This window comes from Zosterops lateralis (genome assembly GCF_965231275.1).
Source record: "Zosterops lateralis genome assembly, chromosome: 4".
In the NCBI taxonomy this organism is placed as follows: Eukaryota; Metazoa; Chordata; class Aves; order Passeriformes; family Zosteropidae; genus Zosterops; species Zosterops lateralis.
In genome coordinates, this window is record NC_139765.1 from 25,215,738 (window position 1) to 25,231,428 (window position 15,691).

A 15,691-nucleotide genomic window follows, 5' to 3' on the forward strand; every position below is an offset into this window, starting at 1 on the left:
TAACTGACTATGTTTAATTAGAGGCTAGAAACAAGAATGCAAGCCAAATCAAGTTAGGGCAAAGAAGCATGTAATTAGTGTCAAAGAACAGTTGAGTGAAAATTTAGAACAAGCCAGGAATCAAACTTGAAGAGAAAAAGTTCACGGGGAGGAAATGAGCATGCTGTATGTAACAATACAGAGGAAAGAAGATAAAAACTGGATCCCGATACTGTTTAGAAAAGGAAGGCAACAGGAAAAAGTAGCTCTATGCCTCTTCCACGGCCTGACCCCTGACAGAGAACAATACAAAAAAGATAACCATAAGAAAAGGGATGCAGGATACTGATGATGGCAGCAAAGCAAGGCATGTAACTGTGGTTTTAAAGCACCAGCTTCTGCCTTAGGAAATCAAGAACAGCGAGTATGTCCACCCACAACCAGCAGTTGTGAATCAAGTTTTTCCTTCGTCCCTGCTTTAATTTCACCTATTTCTTCTCACTCATTGTATACTCGTGCTCTAGAGAAAGTCAATTATCAGTACCATTTGTGAATGTGGAATTCATCAATACTAAACACACACATATTTCACTCTATGCTTACAGACCTCTGTGCAAGTCTGTTCTATCCACTTTATTTTGTAAGGACTGCAAATTCTCCTACAGTTGTGCAATCTGTATTACAGTGCAGAGTAACTCACATTGGAAGGAGCCCCTGCTGAAAGCAGAGCCAATTTTGAAGGTAGATCCAGCTTCAGATGTAAAGATGCCTGGGGCTTTGCCCAGAACCAAATTTTGCATCTCCAAAACCAGGGCAATTCCACAGCTTTTCTGTCATTTCCCCTCCCTCAATCCAATGTTTGACTATCCTCACTGAAATTTTTTTTCCTAATTGAACTAGAATTTTCTTTGCAGCAATTTGTGTCTGCTACCACTTCTCTCACCCTATGACTCCAAGAAGAGCCCTAGAGAACATGAAATATCTAACAGAACAGAAGAAGGAAGGGCAAAGATCACTACAGTCATGAGAAAGCCTCTGGACATCTATAACTTCTACTAGGTAATAAGTATCCACCTTTTTGATGTCCAAAAAATCTTATCTGATCAGGTAGCAGAGACCTAAGTGAGGCATCAAAAGGACATCACTAAAGATTTATTAAAGATAAAAGACGGTTGTCTAAGACATGAGAGAAGGACAAGGAAAAACAGTACTCCAAACGGCATATATTTGCTAATGAAAGAAAATAATTTTGTATAGCAAGGTTACGTACTCACCATCTCTCTTGCAATCTCCACAGCTTCCTGCAGCCCATAGAGCCTGCCACAGACCAGGTAGATTCCATTGGCCCAGAGAATACAACCCTCATGGACCCAAAATTCATTGCTGTCAAGAGGTAGTTCAGGAATTTGTAATTCCAGCTCAGTGCCACCTTCTGAAGTGGGCATAGATGGTTTTGAGTCCAAAGGAGTCTTTTCACCAGCACTGCCACCATCAGTGGTTGCTTTTTTACAAGAAGCTCCCCTTGAAAGTGACCGAGAGGCTCCACTACAGTCCTCAGAGCGGTGCCGCCTCTTAAAGCGGGGATGAGCAGCCAGGCTTCTTTGTTCCTTCTGTTGTTGCTGTTCCTCCTCCTCTTCAGTATCCGTCTTCGAACCATTAGAAGCACTTTTGTGCCGTACCTTGACCTTGCTCTGCATTTCTGTGGCCCTCTTTGGAGGTGGATTCTTGGGCAAGGTAGCTGCATAATCCTGGGGGTAGAAAGGACCAAAAAGGTCACCCATGTTGCGATAGCTGGCCCATTTGCCGCACAGGCAGCAAACCAGATGTCCCAAGACAGAAGATTCCGTTACTACAGGGCCTTGCAGCATGAAAGTTGAGGTGGGCAGCACTTTGCTCTCTGCATTGCTAGGAGGGGGTGTTGAAGACCTCTGTCCTTTCCGACCCCTCACCAATTTGTTCTGCTCCTCTTCCTCTGCATTTATGATTGTGCACACAGCGCCTAATTCACACTTGTTTACCACATGAATATAAGGGAAAAAGGACTTATTCTTGGAGTCAGTTTTATCTACAGACTGGGTAGCATATTTAAGCTTGATCTCTGGTTCTTGAGGCTCCACGATTGGAGCAGCCCGTCTAGGCTTGCGCTTCCGTGGCTGTGCTGCGGGTTTTCGCCTCTCCCTCCTTTGCCTCTTGGGCTTTGGCTCACCAGCACCCACCCCTTCTGCAGGCTGTGATGGTGCTGGTGGGGGAGGCAGGGGCACGGGCAGCTGCTGCTGCTGCTGCTTCTTCTGCTTGTTCACACTCCCAATTGGCCTCCCTTTTTTCTTTCCAGAGGGGAAATATCCCTTTGGAGGGAAACCATCCGGCTTGGGTGAAATGTTTGTCGCATCTCCATCTTTTTCCTCAGACTTCAAATTTGGTTCAGAAATGAACACACTGGAAGGGGAAATTGTTTTTGATTCAGAAAAGGTCAGAGTTCCAGCTCCACTTACAGACCCATCGGACCTTCCCTGACCACCTGACTTCTGAGAAGGTGGTGGTGCTGTACTGGATCCTGCTCCTTCTTTACCAATACTGGCGGTTTCAGGGACCTCTTTTTTGTTTTTATCATCCTCGCTGCTTTGCCAGTCTTCTGAAGATCTTGCAGTTTTTTCACCAGTTGTATCCTGGTTTGCTGGCCCCACTTGATCTGACATCTCTCCTTTTCTCTTCTCAGCCTCTGGTCCATGTCCAGTCCCATTTCCTCCTTCAGGTCCACTCTTGAGGGACAGAATGTCATCAAGAGTGACAGTATCTGGACCAATTTCAGTGCTGTTGGTAGAAACACTTCTCCTGATATTAGGAGATGTAATTTTTTGAACGATAGCTTCCAGTTTTAATCCTCGCCCCTTTCTTGGGGGCAATATTTTGGTCTTTGCCGGACTTGTAAGGGAAACAGCAGGACAATTCCTATTATCAGGACTTGGTAAGTCCTTGAAGGAATCTCCCTTTGCAACTGACTTGCCAGCATCTTGGCTCTGAGATGAATGCGCATAGGAGTTATATGTTTTATCAGCTCCTTCTTTTGCTGAAGCCATCAGTCGCCCTTTATCTTCACTGCCACTGTTCTTCATATCATGTGGCTGTCTTTTGGTAGGGATAGGAGAGATGAAAGAACGGACCCTCCTCCTCATAATTAATGGGTTTTGAGGAGACTGGTCTTCCTGGCCAGGGAGTCTAAGCATAGCATTACTAGGCTTGGGCAAATCTGTAGGTTCCTCTCGTCGATGCCCATCACTTTCTTGAGGGCAGAATCTTTTCTGATTGGCTGCTCCAAGGGGGCCGCTGCTTTTGGCAGGAGAAGTTTGCCGAGAGAGGTCCCAACCAGATTCATGATGCTGCAACTTCTGGTTGCCGTGTTTCAGTTCAGTGCATTTGCTCTGAGCACTGTCGCTCCCCATGATACAGCGCCCAGCTTCCTGGCTTCCAGCATCATGGTAAGAGCTACCTTGAAGGTACATCATTCCATCCTTGTCATTTTTTAAGGGACTCCTTACTCTTTCCAGAAACTGCTGTTGTCTTGGGCTCTTCCTTGCTCCTTCCTGCCTGTGCTGAGCTGCAGCAATCACACCCTGAGCAGCACTGCTTGCCCAATCTTTGTATTCTTCTTGCTGTTGCTGGTATATCTGTCTCTTGTAATGATACTGGGAATTCAGACTCTGGTTGGGGTCACCAAAAGCATGAGGCCTAGCATTTGTGTGATATGCTGAAGCCAGAGATGGGCCTTCCGAATTCTGAGGGTAGACAGAATGCAAGGAACCCCTGCTAACTCTTTCAGATAGTGTCATATGTGGGTTCATGTGATGCAGATCTACTCCTGGGCCTCTGCTTCTGCCTGGTGACATTTTCAGCTTATCAGCAAGATCCTGATATTGAGAGGGTGATTTACCCCTTCCAGTTCTGCCAGGTCCTCGTCTCATCTGTGTCAATCTGCTGTCCTGCTGGGGCATGTAGTCTGGAGCAGCATCAGAAACTGCAGCTCCAGGGCTGGAATTGCCTCGAAAAGATTCATGCTTGATGCCAGCAGGATGACAATGATCTCCTGTTTTTTTGTTATTGAGACTAGCTGAGCTCTTCAACTGTTCAAAATCTTCTTCCTTTATTTGCCCACTGTGAGCTTTCATCTTTGTTTCCATGGATACTAAACCACCAGGGAGTATTACTGATTGGCTCAAGCCAGGGGCAAGACGTTCACTCCTTCCGCTTCTGGCCTCAGGACCCATGTGCCCCACGGGGTGAGGGCCAGGATCTCTTACAAGTTGCCTTAATGGAGATATGTCACAGATCACTGATCTCCTCTCTGAGAGTGCTCCTGCCTCATGGGCAGCAGACTGAGACTCCACATCGAACTTTCTAGACACAGGGTAATCAGCTAAATTTATCTGCTTCATGTCTGGAGCTGCACTACTAGACTTCCTATCCCAGGGACCCCAGTGAGGACCTTCCAGGAAGGACCCCATGCTTTTGTTTAAGAGGCCTCTATTGGTCAATTCATTGGTTTGACTAATTAAAACATTGGGCCTCATGGCTCCCTCCAAACTCCCAGCCATCCCAGAATGCTCCTGTGCGTTCCTAGAATACCTTCTGTCTGGATGATGGTGGTACCCCTGTAAAACCTCTTGTAGGAGGCTAGGAAACTTCTCATTACGGCCTTTGCGCTCACTATGCCCTGGAAAATCCCCCTTTTCTTGACCAGATGGATACTGTGGAAAGCCACCAATATTTCTCTGTATACCAGGTGCTATATTATCCTTGTAGCTGTACCTTAAACTGCCGGGAGACTTGGAAGATTCTGTTCTTGCAGGATAATTTGCCCCAACAACTGCATGACTAGGCTGGCTGTTCCCGTCCCCATTATGGTTAGTGTTATCACCACTTTTGCTCCCCTTACCTCCTCCTTGAGTTTCTTGCTGTGTCCCTGCATGCCCAGCTTCTTTTGCTCCACTAGTGCTAGCTGGTGCCTGTGGGGCTGTGGAAACATCATCTTGTGCAGGTTTATCTTGTCCACCTGACTTTTCTACTCTTCCTGTCATGGCTTCCCGGGAGACAATCACCCCAACTGCCTTTTCATTCACTTTTGGGGCATTTTCCACAGCCACCACAGCATCCTTCCCATCAGGTGAGGCCACATCTTCCCTAGCTGCTGGACTGCTGCTGAGTTTTGATGGCTCATTCTGAGAGCTTTGTGCTGGTGAGGAGTTGGGTCTCTCTAAATTACCCCCTTTGTAAGTGGTGTCTGAGCTGGTGCTCTGGCCACTCAGCTGTCTCACCCTTTCCCCATGATCCTCCGAACTACTGGAACAGCCACCATCCAGGGACTCTGCCATAGGTGACTTAAGTTGGTCCTCTGCCTGGGAGGAGCCTTCTGAGTTGGTGCAGCTGTCGGCCTTCTTGGAAGAGGATGATCTTTTGGAACTTTTTTTCTGAGGTGCCAAGGCATCCGAGAGCAACATGTGCTGGACTGTGTTAGGCAAATTGGCAACTTGAGAACTTAGAGCACTCAGGCTGCTCAGTCCTGGATCTGTGAGCCTTTTTTCCTGCAATCCTTCCAGTCCAAACCCCTTGAATCCACCCGCATGAGCATTGGGGCTTGGCATCATAGATGGTGTAGGACTAAGTTGAGGCATCATCTGCAGGATTCGGTTTCTAGAGCCCATGGACATGTTGCCTTGCCCACACTGGAGATTTTCTCCACCTGGCATGAGTGGAGAAGGGGTGGAGCTGCAGCTTGGAGACTGAACCACAGATGCAGCAGGAGATGGATTAGAGATGGGACTGAAGTTTTGGTGGAACTGCATCGGTGACCTTACCGGAACTTCAGATTGGCTGTACTGTCCCACTTGACTTTGAAGAGAGTGTTTGGTGGCAGCATTGGAATACTGCATTACGTGCTGGGGTGGGTGCTGCTGCTGCTGCCCCTGCTGCCCACTCTGAGGCAGCTTGGACTGCTCAAAGCTTTTCATTGGTTGAGTCTGAAAGCTGTAGTTTGACTGGGTCCCATAGGCCTGTGCATTGGAACCCACAGCATGGCCTTCGTACTGCGACCCAGAATTCACATTGTAGCTTCCATCATAGTTCTGTCCTGATTGGCCAAAACGCTGTGGGGAAGGGAAAGAGGAGGAGGAGGATGACGAAGGTGGCTGATAGTGTTGGCTGAACTGACCCACTCGCAACTGGTAGCCTGAAGCAGAGGAAGGCAGGGTGGATGGACGCTGCATTGGCTGCAAGTGTGAGGTGCTAGAAGCAGACTGGCTGGAAGCCTGGGGTAAAGGCTGATGAGACTGATAGATCTGCTGTCTCAGCTGCTGCTGGCTAGAAGCCTGCTGCTGATACTGGGCACTCCCTGGAGAAAAAGGACCAGTATAATCCTGTTGATAGTGGGATACACCCCCAAGGGTCGAGTGCTGTGTTTGGAACTGGCCCACATGTCCCTCACTCCCATACTGACTCCCAAAGCTACTCCCTTGAGGGGGCCCATAGCTCTGTACTGGTCCAGAAGGCCTGCGCTGAGGTGGCTGCTGCCCTCCTGACACCACTGGATCTTTGTTGGCAGCCATATAGTAAAACTCTCCTGCTTCTTTTCTGAAACCTTGGTAGCTCTGATGGCCAGAGCTCTCACCAGGCATTGCTGTAGATGCTCCTGTTGCTCCACGACGTCCACTGCCAGCACCTCCTCCAAAGCTCTGGAACATCTGGGCCTGCTGGCGGGGGCTGAACTCTTCCAGTCGGGATGACGTATGCACTTCCTGCGGGTAGCTCTGCTGGTTTCCGTGATAACTACTTTGCTCCCGAAAGGACTGCATGCTGTTCAGCAGCAGAGCGGTAGCTCAAAAGCCCTCCTAAATATGGAGAAAAAGAAAGGGAAAAGAGAATGGTATGTTTCCTAGTCACACCAGTACCCCACTTCATTTCCCTGTTTTAACAGCAATTAAAATTTAGTATTTCTCTTCTACTTCCTGGTACATCAGTGTTTAACCCCTCTTCTTGCAACCTGCCAACCTTCTAGGTAATGCAGGCCAGTAGCCTGCTACCAGCTGGAGTACATTTCCAGCATTAATATTTCCCCATCATCATTTACTAACTGGCTGTGTTTACATGCCCGTAAAGAGAGAAACTTCCAACAATATTTGCAAAGCAAAGGAGAGCAATCCTCACCCTCCAGCCATTCCCTATGGCTAATACGGGAGTAATCTAAGTATTTTGCCACCATGCTTAAAGACGCCACAAGAACCCTGCAACGCTTTCAAACCACACTTGGATTTACTACAAGAATGATATCCAAGGTCCACACCAGGAAAGATCTCTATAAGCAAACATTCAAGTTATAATTGACCAAAGCTCAAACCAAGACAACCCAATTAAAGGATCTATGTGAGCATGTGAAAGAACAATGAGCATTGAGTCCTGAGGTAATTCCAGTGATACTCCCAGGTGAAAACCAACAAAAGACAATATATCGCATCTTCCCCCCCAGCCATCTGCTTTGCTTTACTGATTGAAAGTTGAAGCAAGTTCACTCTATTTGAGCAAAACAGTCTACAACTTCATCCCTCAGGACTTTTATATTACCTTGAGTGAAACATAACTGAAAACATCTGCCAGTCAGACTACATATTTTGGAATACTGTGTATGATCATCAATATTTACATAATCAATTCATAGGTAAAAAAACTCCAGGAAAGCTCTCCTCTGTATTTCAACTGATTATTCGGTGTGTGGAATTACGACTCACCCTCAAGGACTGGACCACAACCACAGAATTGTTTGGAGAGCCAGGTTAGTCCCTCTGTAAAAGCCTGTCACATTACTAGATGCATTAAGAAAAGTATGATAATGAACAAGTACGTGCATGTACACTGCTTTTAAAAACCAAAGCCAAACAAAGATAAAAATCAACCAAAAAACCCCAAACCCCCAAATTAACAGATGACAAAAGCATTTCATGTCTGAAACACCTTGTGGTTTTCTCTTCCTGAAAAAAATATGGATAAAACCACCTGGAGAGACTCCTTCCTTTAAAAGAGTGTTAAGACAATGCTCACACTTTTCCAGGAAACAGAACCCGAACTCCTCAGATTGGAGACTTCCTGGAAGACTTGCCTGCATTATGATTTCATATTTAGCCATGTTTTGTGTCTGCCATGTTCAGCTGAACCCACTGAGCATTAAATTCTAGTTCTGCACTTAAGTTTTGTTCAAGTAGATCACCAAACTCACAAAAAAACCCCAGGTACACAAATGAGATGCAGGCAAGATGTGGCATCCAGCTCTTTTCTCATCTGCCTCCCAAGGTTATTTTTTTTATTAACATATGTTAGCTACAGAAGACTAACTCTACCACTGGAGTCTTTCATCATCTACAATCTGTGTGTGTAGGCTACAGAATACACAGGCACAAAACCACCCTACAGCACTGCATGTCTCTGCAGCCCCTCTCCTCTAATTCTAAGGCCTCTGTGTTGCAGCCTTGGTTCATGCAGCTTGGTGTACATAATAATATTACTAGAATCAAAAGGGAACTGTCGAATTGCTAATACTTCAAATTCTGTCACTCTTCTTCTACGAACTCAACTTTACTGCTGTTTTAATCTTGCATTTTAAGTGTCATACGAGAGATCTGCTGCTCCACTGAACTTCTACTTTTCTAGCATTTTAAAGAATGCATATATCACACGAATAACACTGTGCCAATATGTCCGGTTCAGGCTTATTGTGGATAAGCTCCTTCTTTTTCTGAATCACTACTTTTGATGTTTCACCAGTTTGAAGCTCCAGCCCTACTGACGTATGACTAAAATTGTCATACCTAAGGCAAGCCTCTTTCTTTCTTCTTGTGACTTGCTGTTAAGGCAAAAAAAAAATGAGGGGGCAAAAAAATAAAACCACCATACATAAAAGAAAGTTATCAAGCTAAAGGTAAGAGAACATCTACCGTAAGTGGCAGACATTAAAAGCAGCTTCTCTAGATAAGCAGTTTGGGGCTCTGCAATCAGCAACATTCACATGCCACAGAGACTGCATGCACGCCCTGGCTATCACGTGCTTGGCACGCACACTCTTTTCATGAAAGTAGCATTTCCATCCTCACACTGAGGCTCAGTCTCTCACAGAATCTCAGACACAATTTTTAAACACAACTTTACCAAAGCTTACTTTGCATAGTCTAGACAAGATCTAAGGAAGCCTCTTCTGCATTACATCATACAAAAACTTTAATCTCTGCATTATATTCTTTCTCTGTAACTCTACTAACAGGCTTGAAAACTGCTATATTTTCAAGCTAATGTATGTTAACAATGCTGGCAAGCATTCTTAAAACTTCTTCACTATTAAAAAAGAGTAATTTTAATTATATAATGAATAGAAACAGCACAAGATGCTGTAAAATGCCCTTAAGAATAGAGATACAGCAAAGATCAACCAAGGCACAAATTCTTATCCTCCATAATCTCATGTGATCGTGTTACATTTATTTAGTCCAGAAGTTACATATGCTAACTCAAAACAGGGAGAACATACTTTTCTTCTTCAATTTTTTTTTTTAAATCTTGAAATTTACCTCGACAAACAAATAAGAAGTTTTCATCAGGACAATGCTTGCTTTGAGTATCTCACAAGGAGCCTAACTTGAGTAACATAACCAGTAGAATGGTTGCCAAAAAGAAAAAAGGCATTTCTTTAATAACGTGAGTAAAAAAAGATAGGATGTGCTCCAACCCATTACATCACTGATACCTTAAGACATATAGCACATTTCCTGTCATTAATGTGCTATAAATACAGAACTATTACAAGTTCTACTGCAATAGCCTTTCTTAATAGTAACAGCCCTGTAAAGTGCTAGATACAAGCCTTTCTTAATAGTAGCAGCCCAGTAAAGTGCTTAGATGTAAGTGCTATGCTCTCAGCAAAACCACTGAGAATAATCGCCTGGACAAGTCTTGTTAATAAAATACATTCAGACAGATAAGGCCTTCAAAGTCTACCCCCAACCACATTAAGAAAAAAAAAAGTATCTATTTTATTGATTTTTTTACTGGAAGCCTTTAAAGAAAACATTTTCAGCTGGTACATACTCCTCATGCATGATCTCAAGAGGACAATGCACCACTTGCCCACTAGAGATTACAACACAAACATACAAGACTCCATAATGGTGGTACACATCCATAATGCCATCCCTAGCAGAAGGAACAAAGTCCTGACTCCAAACAAGTGCTCTATTAACAGCTACAAAATACACCCATTTACAGTACTTTCCAACACACACAATATGCAATGTCTTCATTTATTCGAAGGGAAGGTAAGAGTCTGGCACAGCTTTCACAACTCCAGTGTCACACCTACACTCTTGCTACACGTGCATGCAGCCCTCTCAGTAAAGCTGCATGACTTTAAAGTATTTATAGCCTGTAGCTGTAGAGCCATCTAAGCATATCCATCTAGACACTGCAGACTACACTCACTAGGCTAAGTAGTTTCACTCTGCTCCAACAACACATTCAATTCTCCCCCAATAGCCCAGTAATAAAAATTTGCCTTCAACCTGACAGGAACAAAGGAAGCACATTACAAGCTTGTGTGGCTGATAAAAAACAGCCTCACTTATGGAATCACTGCACAGAAGTCTTGAAGAAAGAAGCAATAGGTCCTCCTACCCAAATCTCAGACTTATTTGTGAAACATATGTGAAGTTATTTCAAGCAGTGTATCAGTTTACCTTCTTCACGTGAACTTATTTTTAAGCATAATGTAGATTTTCTATCTTGTTTAATCATTTGAAACAGCCTAATAGAACTTTGTTAACACAGGAGTTCCTCAATATATGAAGTTACTGCATTGTGACCTCACTGTGTGCAAGATTATCCAATGTTAGTCAACAGCAGGTAAGCATCTTTCAATGGTTCCTGCATGTAACAGAGTGCCCCCAGCCAGTGCTGATCAACAGAATTCATCAGTACTCCCACACCAAGATTACTCTGAGAGATGATCTTCTGCAATATGCCATGCTAGGCTTTTTTTTTTTTTTACAGCTACATAAATCTTTAAAACTCTTTTTGTCCTGATTATCAAAGACTGGACAAATAACAGGAGAGCTGCCCAGACCTCTCCATGTAACACTGATGATGACATAATAATGCATCACTACAGACAGCTACATAACAAGTGAACTAAAAACCAAAATATGGTGGGGACACACCTAATTCTGGACTATAAACCAATAAAAAAGCAAATGAAACCACCACTAGCTCATTCAGTAGGACATAAGTGAGGTCTTTCCACTTCGTTATATTTTCTTTAGATTTAAGTTGACTACCAGGATCCATCTGGGCAGAGAAGTCTCAGGCAGCAGTGAAATGCAATATATCTTTAGTGCTCTGTCAAAAGCCTCTCACTTCCTAGGCATGCTTATCAGGAAAGAAAATGCAGTTACAGGCAGGTGACAAATGGTAAGATAGTATTTTCCATAAGCCAAAATGTATATGAAGAAGTTGGGAGGTTATAGACCAGGTAAAATAGACTCACTTGCTAAATGCTGTGCAAGTGACAGAGATGTACCTAAGTTTGCAGTTATTTCTTTCCATAACTCATACAAAATACAAAAATTACTATTCTTGTCCTTCCTCATTGCATTGTCTTAAACTAACAGAGAACACACATAACCAAAACAAATCTCAAAAGCCAGAACCTGAGTATGAGCAATTCAGGAGTATATTTTGTAAGAAATAATGCCTGTCCTCCAAATTCAGACAGAAATAGAGGAAAAAAGGATTTCTGTGTACTGAGTACCATTTCTATTGTCAAGGCCAAGTTGCTAACCCTTATTTCTGCAGGTACAGTTATTACCTGCACATCTGATCAATGGCTGGGAATAGACTGACCTTGTTTCAGTTTTGGAGGAACACTGCTGCTTTTAAGAGAAGGCAAATCAGCCACCAACGCCACAAGAAGATGAATTTAAAGATCAAACTAAGACTGCATTTAACAAAGTAACATATATAACTAATTTCTTCTACATTGGATGCCTTTTTTTAAAAAAAGGGAGAACAATTAAGACTTGTTTTCAACATTAGGTGTGGTTATAAAAGTAAACCAAGACAGTCAGCCCTTCAGTCACCAGTTTGTCCAAGCAGTAACATACACTGCTCACTTCTTTCAGAAAGTTGTGTTTCTGATATTATTCACCACCATACTTTTAGAGAAAACTACAGTCAGATCTGGCTCTCACCAGCCATCTTGATATATTCTGTCAAACAAACCTTACTACACCACTCAAAGCTGAAAGAGGATACAGTTAATTATCACTGAGAGTGCCAGACCCTATGGAAATAGCTAAACTGAAATATCTTGTACAGTATATAAAAATTAAATTAAACTCAGAATACTGCATAATGGAAACCAAATTTTATAATTCTAAAAAATCACAGCATGTCTAATAAACCATATGTAGCGGTTACAAACGCTTAAGTATCTATTAATAACACATATTAGCAACACGTCTTACAAATCAGCAGTAACATTGGTCCTGACAAAAAAAAAAAGACACGAAAACTTAATTTTGTCCTTCCTAATGAAAACCTTAATCAAAAAATTCCTCAGATGAGCTACAGCTTGGCCAAGTGGATTGTAACTAGCTTCTATCATCTCACAGAGACACTACACTTTCTTTACTGAAATGTCTGTACAGCTTTTCAGAAAGTCAGTATGTATCAGCTTAAATAAAAACAATTAAGGAAATGGTTCTCACAGAATGGGTGAGGAGGAGATGAGTATGGCAGAAGGAGCACAGTGAGCTTTGTCAGTTGAGAGAGGGGAATGCTCTGGAGATTATTTTGCTAGATAAAAATCTACATTCAGTTAATTTTCTATATATTTCCTTAAGTGACCACAGAAAAAGCCCAACCACAGTAAGCCTGAGTCTGTGTACCTTCCTATCTCACAAGGGAGAAGTGGAGCAGACATATTCAGAGCATTCAACTGCTACAATAGAAGGCATCATGTAAATTAACAAAAACAACAACAACAACAAAAATCAAATTCTGCATGTGGCTATTATTCGGCTGCTGCTTTCTTCTCTCACATCTAAAATATTTTAAAAAAAAATTGTATAACTCCACATCATAAATACACAGACTTTTTTACATCTGCAAGTTTCCCTTACTCGCTAAGTGAACAAATCTAAAATACCATTTCCAGTTTAGCTTTGCATTTTTAGTGAAGTGTGCTGTTAAATTCATATTCCTAAACATGAAGAAAGAAAAAATTTGACAAGAACAACTTCTGTTGTAAGCCAGTATTTAAATTGCAGTATTATGAAAACATGGATTTCTAGAAATATAACAAATCATCAAAGTTCAACAGAATTTTGGCTGATTGTACATATCTGACTTTATTATTATGCCATTGGTTCTCAGTCTCAATCAACAGCACAGATGCACTTAAATAGCTTTCAAAAATCCACCACTCTCTTGTTGAAAGTTATCCATCCAAGTTTTTAACAGACACTGCTTTTTAATAAGGATCAATGCAAATTCCATCTAATGTCAAAGATTAAAACAACAATTCTGGTTTCACATATAGGGTCAGTCTTCTCTAGCCCAGTTGTAGTGGTCCAGCCTTCTCTATGGTGTTAACACAGCCATTCATGAGTTAGTCAGATCAGGGAACTGATACAGTTAAGAAAATTCTGAGAGAGAGAAAAGCCATTTCTGACCTGACAGATCTGTTCACTGTATCATTACACAAACATCTGTACCAACAAAACAGACCCAGCAGGAACTGTTTTAAGTGGCATGGCTACTGAAGGGCACTTGAAATGAGGAGCTCATATTTAAAAGGCTCTTTGTCTTTACACAATAGTTGAACTACCCTTCCTAAGACCAAAATGAAAGTAATACAGAACCCTCAGGTCATCCTGTTTTTTTTTTTTTTTTTTTTTTTTTCTTCCCCTCCAAGCTGCAGATCAGCTGATTGCACATCATAATCCATCACACTAGTCCTCCAAAAATTTTGGCAATTCATCAATTCATTACATACCTCTTATTGCAAATTTACCTGTGTCCATATCCACTGTCTTCAAGCAGTCAAACATGCTATCTGCTCTGGCAATACAGCAAAATCTGAACATCCACTTCAAGAACCACTCCTGATCTGCTCCTCCTGAGACATGCAAGACAGGAGGCTCTGCAAAGACATCACAGCTCTCACTAAACCTTCACCCTTCAGTTACAAAACAATGAAAATGAGAAGTCAATTATTAATTGCAAGGAGAAAATAGTAAAGTGCAAGCAGTGTTGCCAGGTTCTGTCTGCCCAAGCTCCCCCTTTCTGTGCAGGAATTTATCCAGTAACCAAAACACTCGGAACTATACAGTGGGGGGGGGGGGGGAAGCCCACCATCCTAACACATTATTTTTATTTAACTTTTATAATTTTTCATACTAAGCAGTAGCTCCAGCCTTGATGACAAGTTGCTAAGATGAACACTTATAAGGGTAATATTAAATAGTACCTGTAATATGTTTGTCTTTTCTATTCAACATAGTCTATACAATTAAATCTTTTTATTCTTTTCTTACAATGTCTGGTGCAATAAGCCTGTAACTAAGACTCCTGGGAATTCCTCAAGGCCAATGAAGTAAACTGACATAAAATCCCTACCAGCTATGTGCAAGTATTATTACAATAGAAGCTATGCACTGTACACAAGAATTATATCCACTGGTTAGGATGAAACCATTGTTGAAGATAATATCATCTATTTACAGTATAGGTAGTAACTTTAAAATCAGCTAGAAATATAACCTTGATCTACCTAAACCAACAAATTAAATAATTACTATTGAATTGCAGAAAAGTTGTACTCAAATTTAAACCTTCCTGTCACCTTATAGATAGTTTTTGTTCCTTTAAGGTGAGATATAAAATTTAGCTTTAACACTTTCCATTTTCACTAGCCAAAGTTATCATTCTTGAGGAATTTCAAGTGTGGAAGGTCTGCAAATACTACTGCTGTGGCACACTTTAAAAGAAAATATGGTCAAGGCTATATCATGTTTACTGATAGAAAACTTAGAGAGAAACCTTATTGTTTTCCAAACATAACAACTGTTTGAACTTCTCAAAAAAAAAAAAAAAAATCAAAGCTTTTGTAAGATTTTCACACTAGAAGAACGACTTTACTTTGCCTAATATTTCTCCTTGTCTTCTACAACCTATGTCCTAAATATCACTTTACTCATTTCTCCACACTTCAGACTCCACAGCATCTGCCTCATCTTGAAGCCACAAACTAAAGCAGTCTCATTCTTACAGTAAGTTTTGTCTTCTGAAACTAACAGGGAGTGACTGAGACTACAGCCACACTTACATGGAGGCAAGAAAAGAAGTTCAGATTAACACAAAATAACTTTATACATTTAAATAATTCAACAAAGAGACTGCTTCAGAGGTGGCACTATTTTAAGGAGGTCTTCCCCCTTTCTATATACCCATCCCCACCCCTGCAGGCTTTCTCTGAAGTTTTCAGACTGGACCAGTTTCTCGAACCACCTCATTACACACCCCCACTGTAGCTCCACTAACATAACCAACAGATGAGAGAGACAGAGAGGGCAGCACAAAGCAGTGTTGGAGCATAAAGTGATTAAACTTCCAATACGCCTCCAAAAGC

At 42.1% G+C, this 15,691-nt stretch overlaps 1 protein-coding gene across 11 annotated transcripts in view; it reads right to left on the reverse strand.

The window, feature by feature from the left end:
* TCF20 (transcription factor 20) overlaps positions 1-15,691 on the reverse strand; it is a 130,908-nt gene that overhangs the window by 40,608 nt on the left and 74,609 nt on the right. For 8 of the 11 annotated variants that reach the window (XM_083858998.1, XM_083858994.1, XM_083858996.1 and 5 more), the window contains one exon: positions 1,254-6,857. In XM_083858998.1, coding sequence (XP_083715124.1) covers positions 1,254-6,821 — 5,568 coding nt within the window. In that variant the 5' untranslated portion in view covers positions 6,822-6,857. Of the gene's footprint in view, positions 1-1,253; positions 6,858-14,056; positions 14,204-15,691 lie in introns of all 11 variants that reach the window. The other 3 variants (XM_083858992.1, XM_083858993.1, XM_083858995.1) reach the window with 3 other exon arrangements.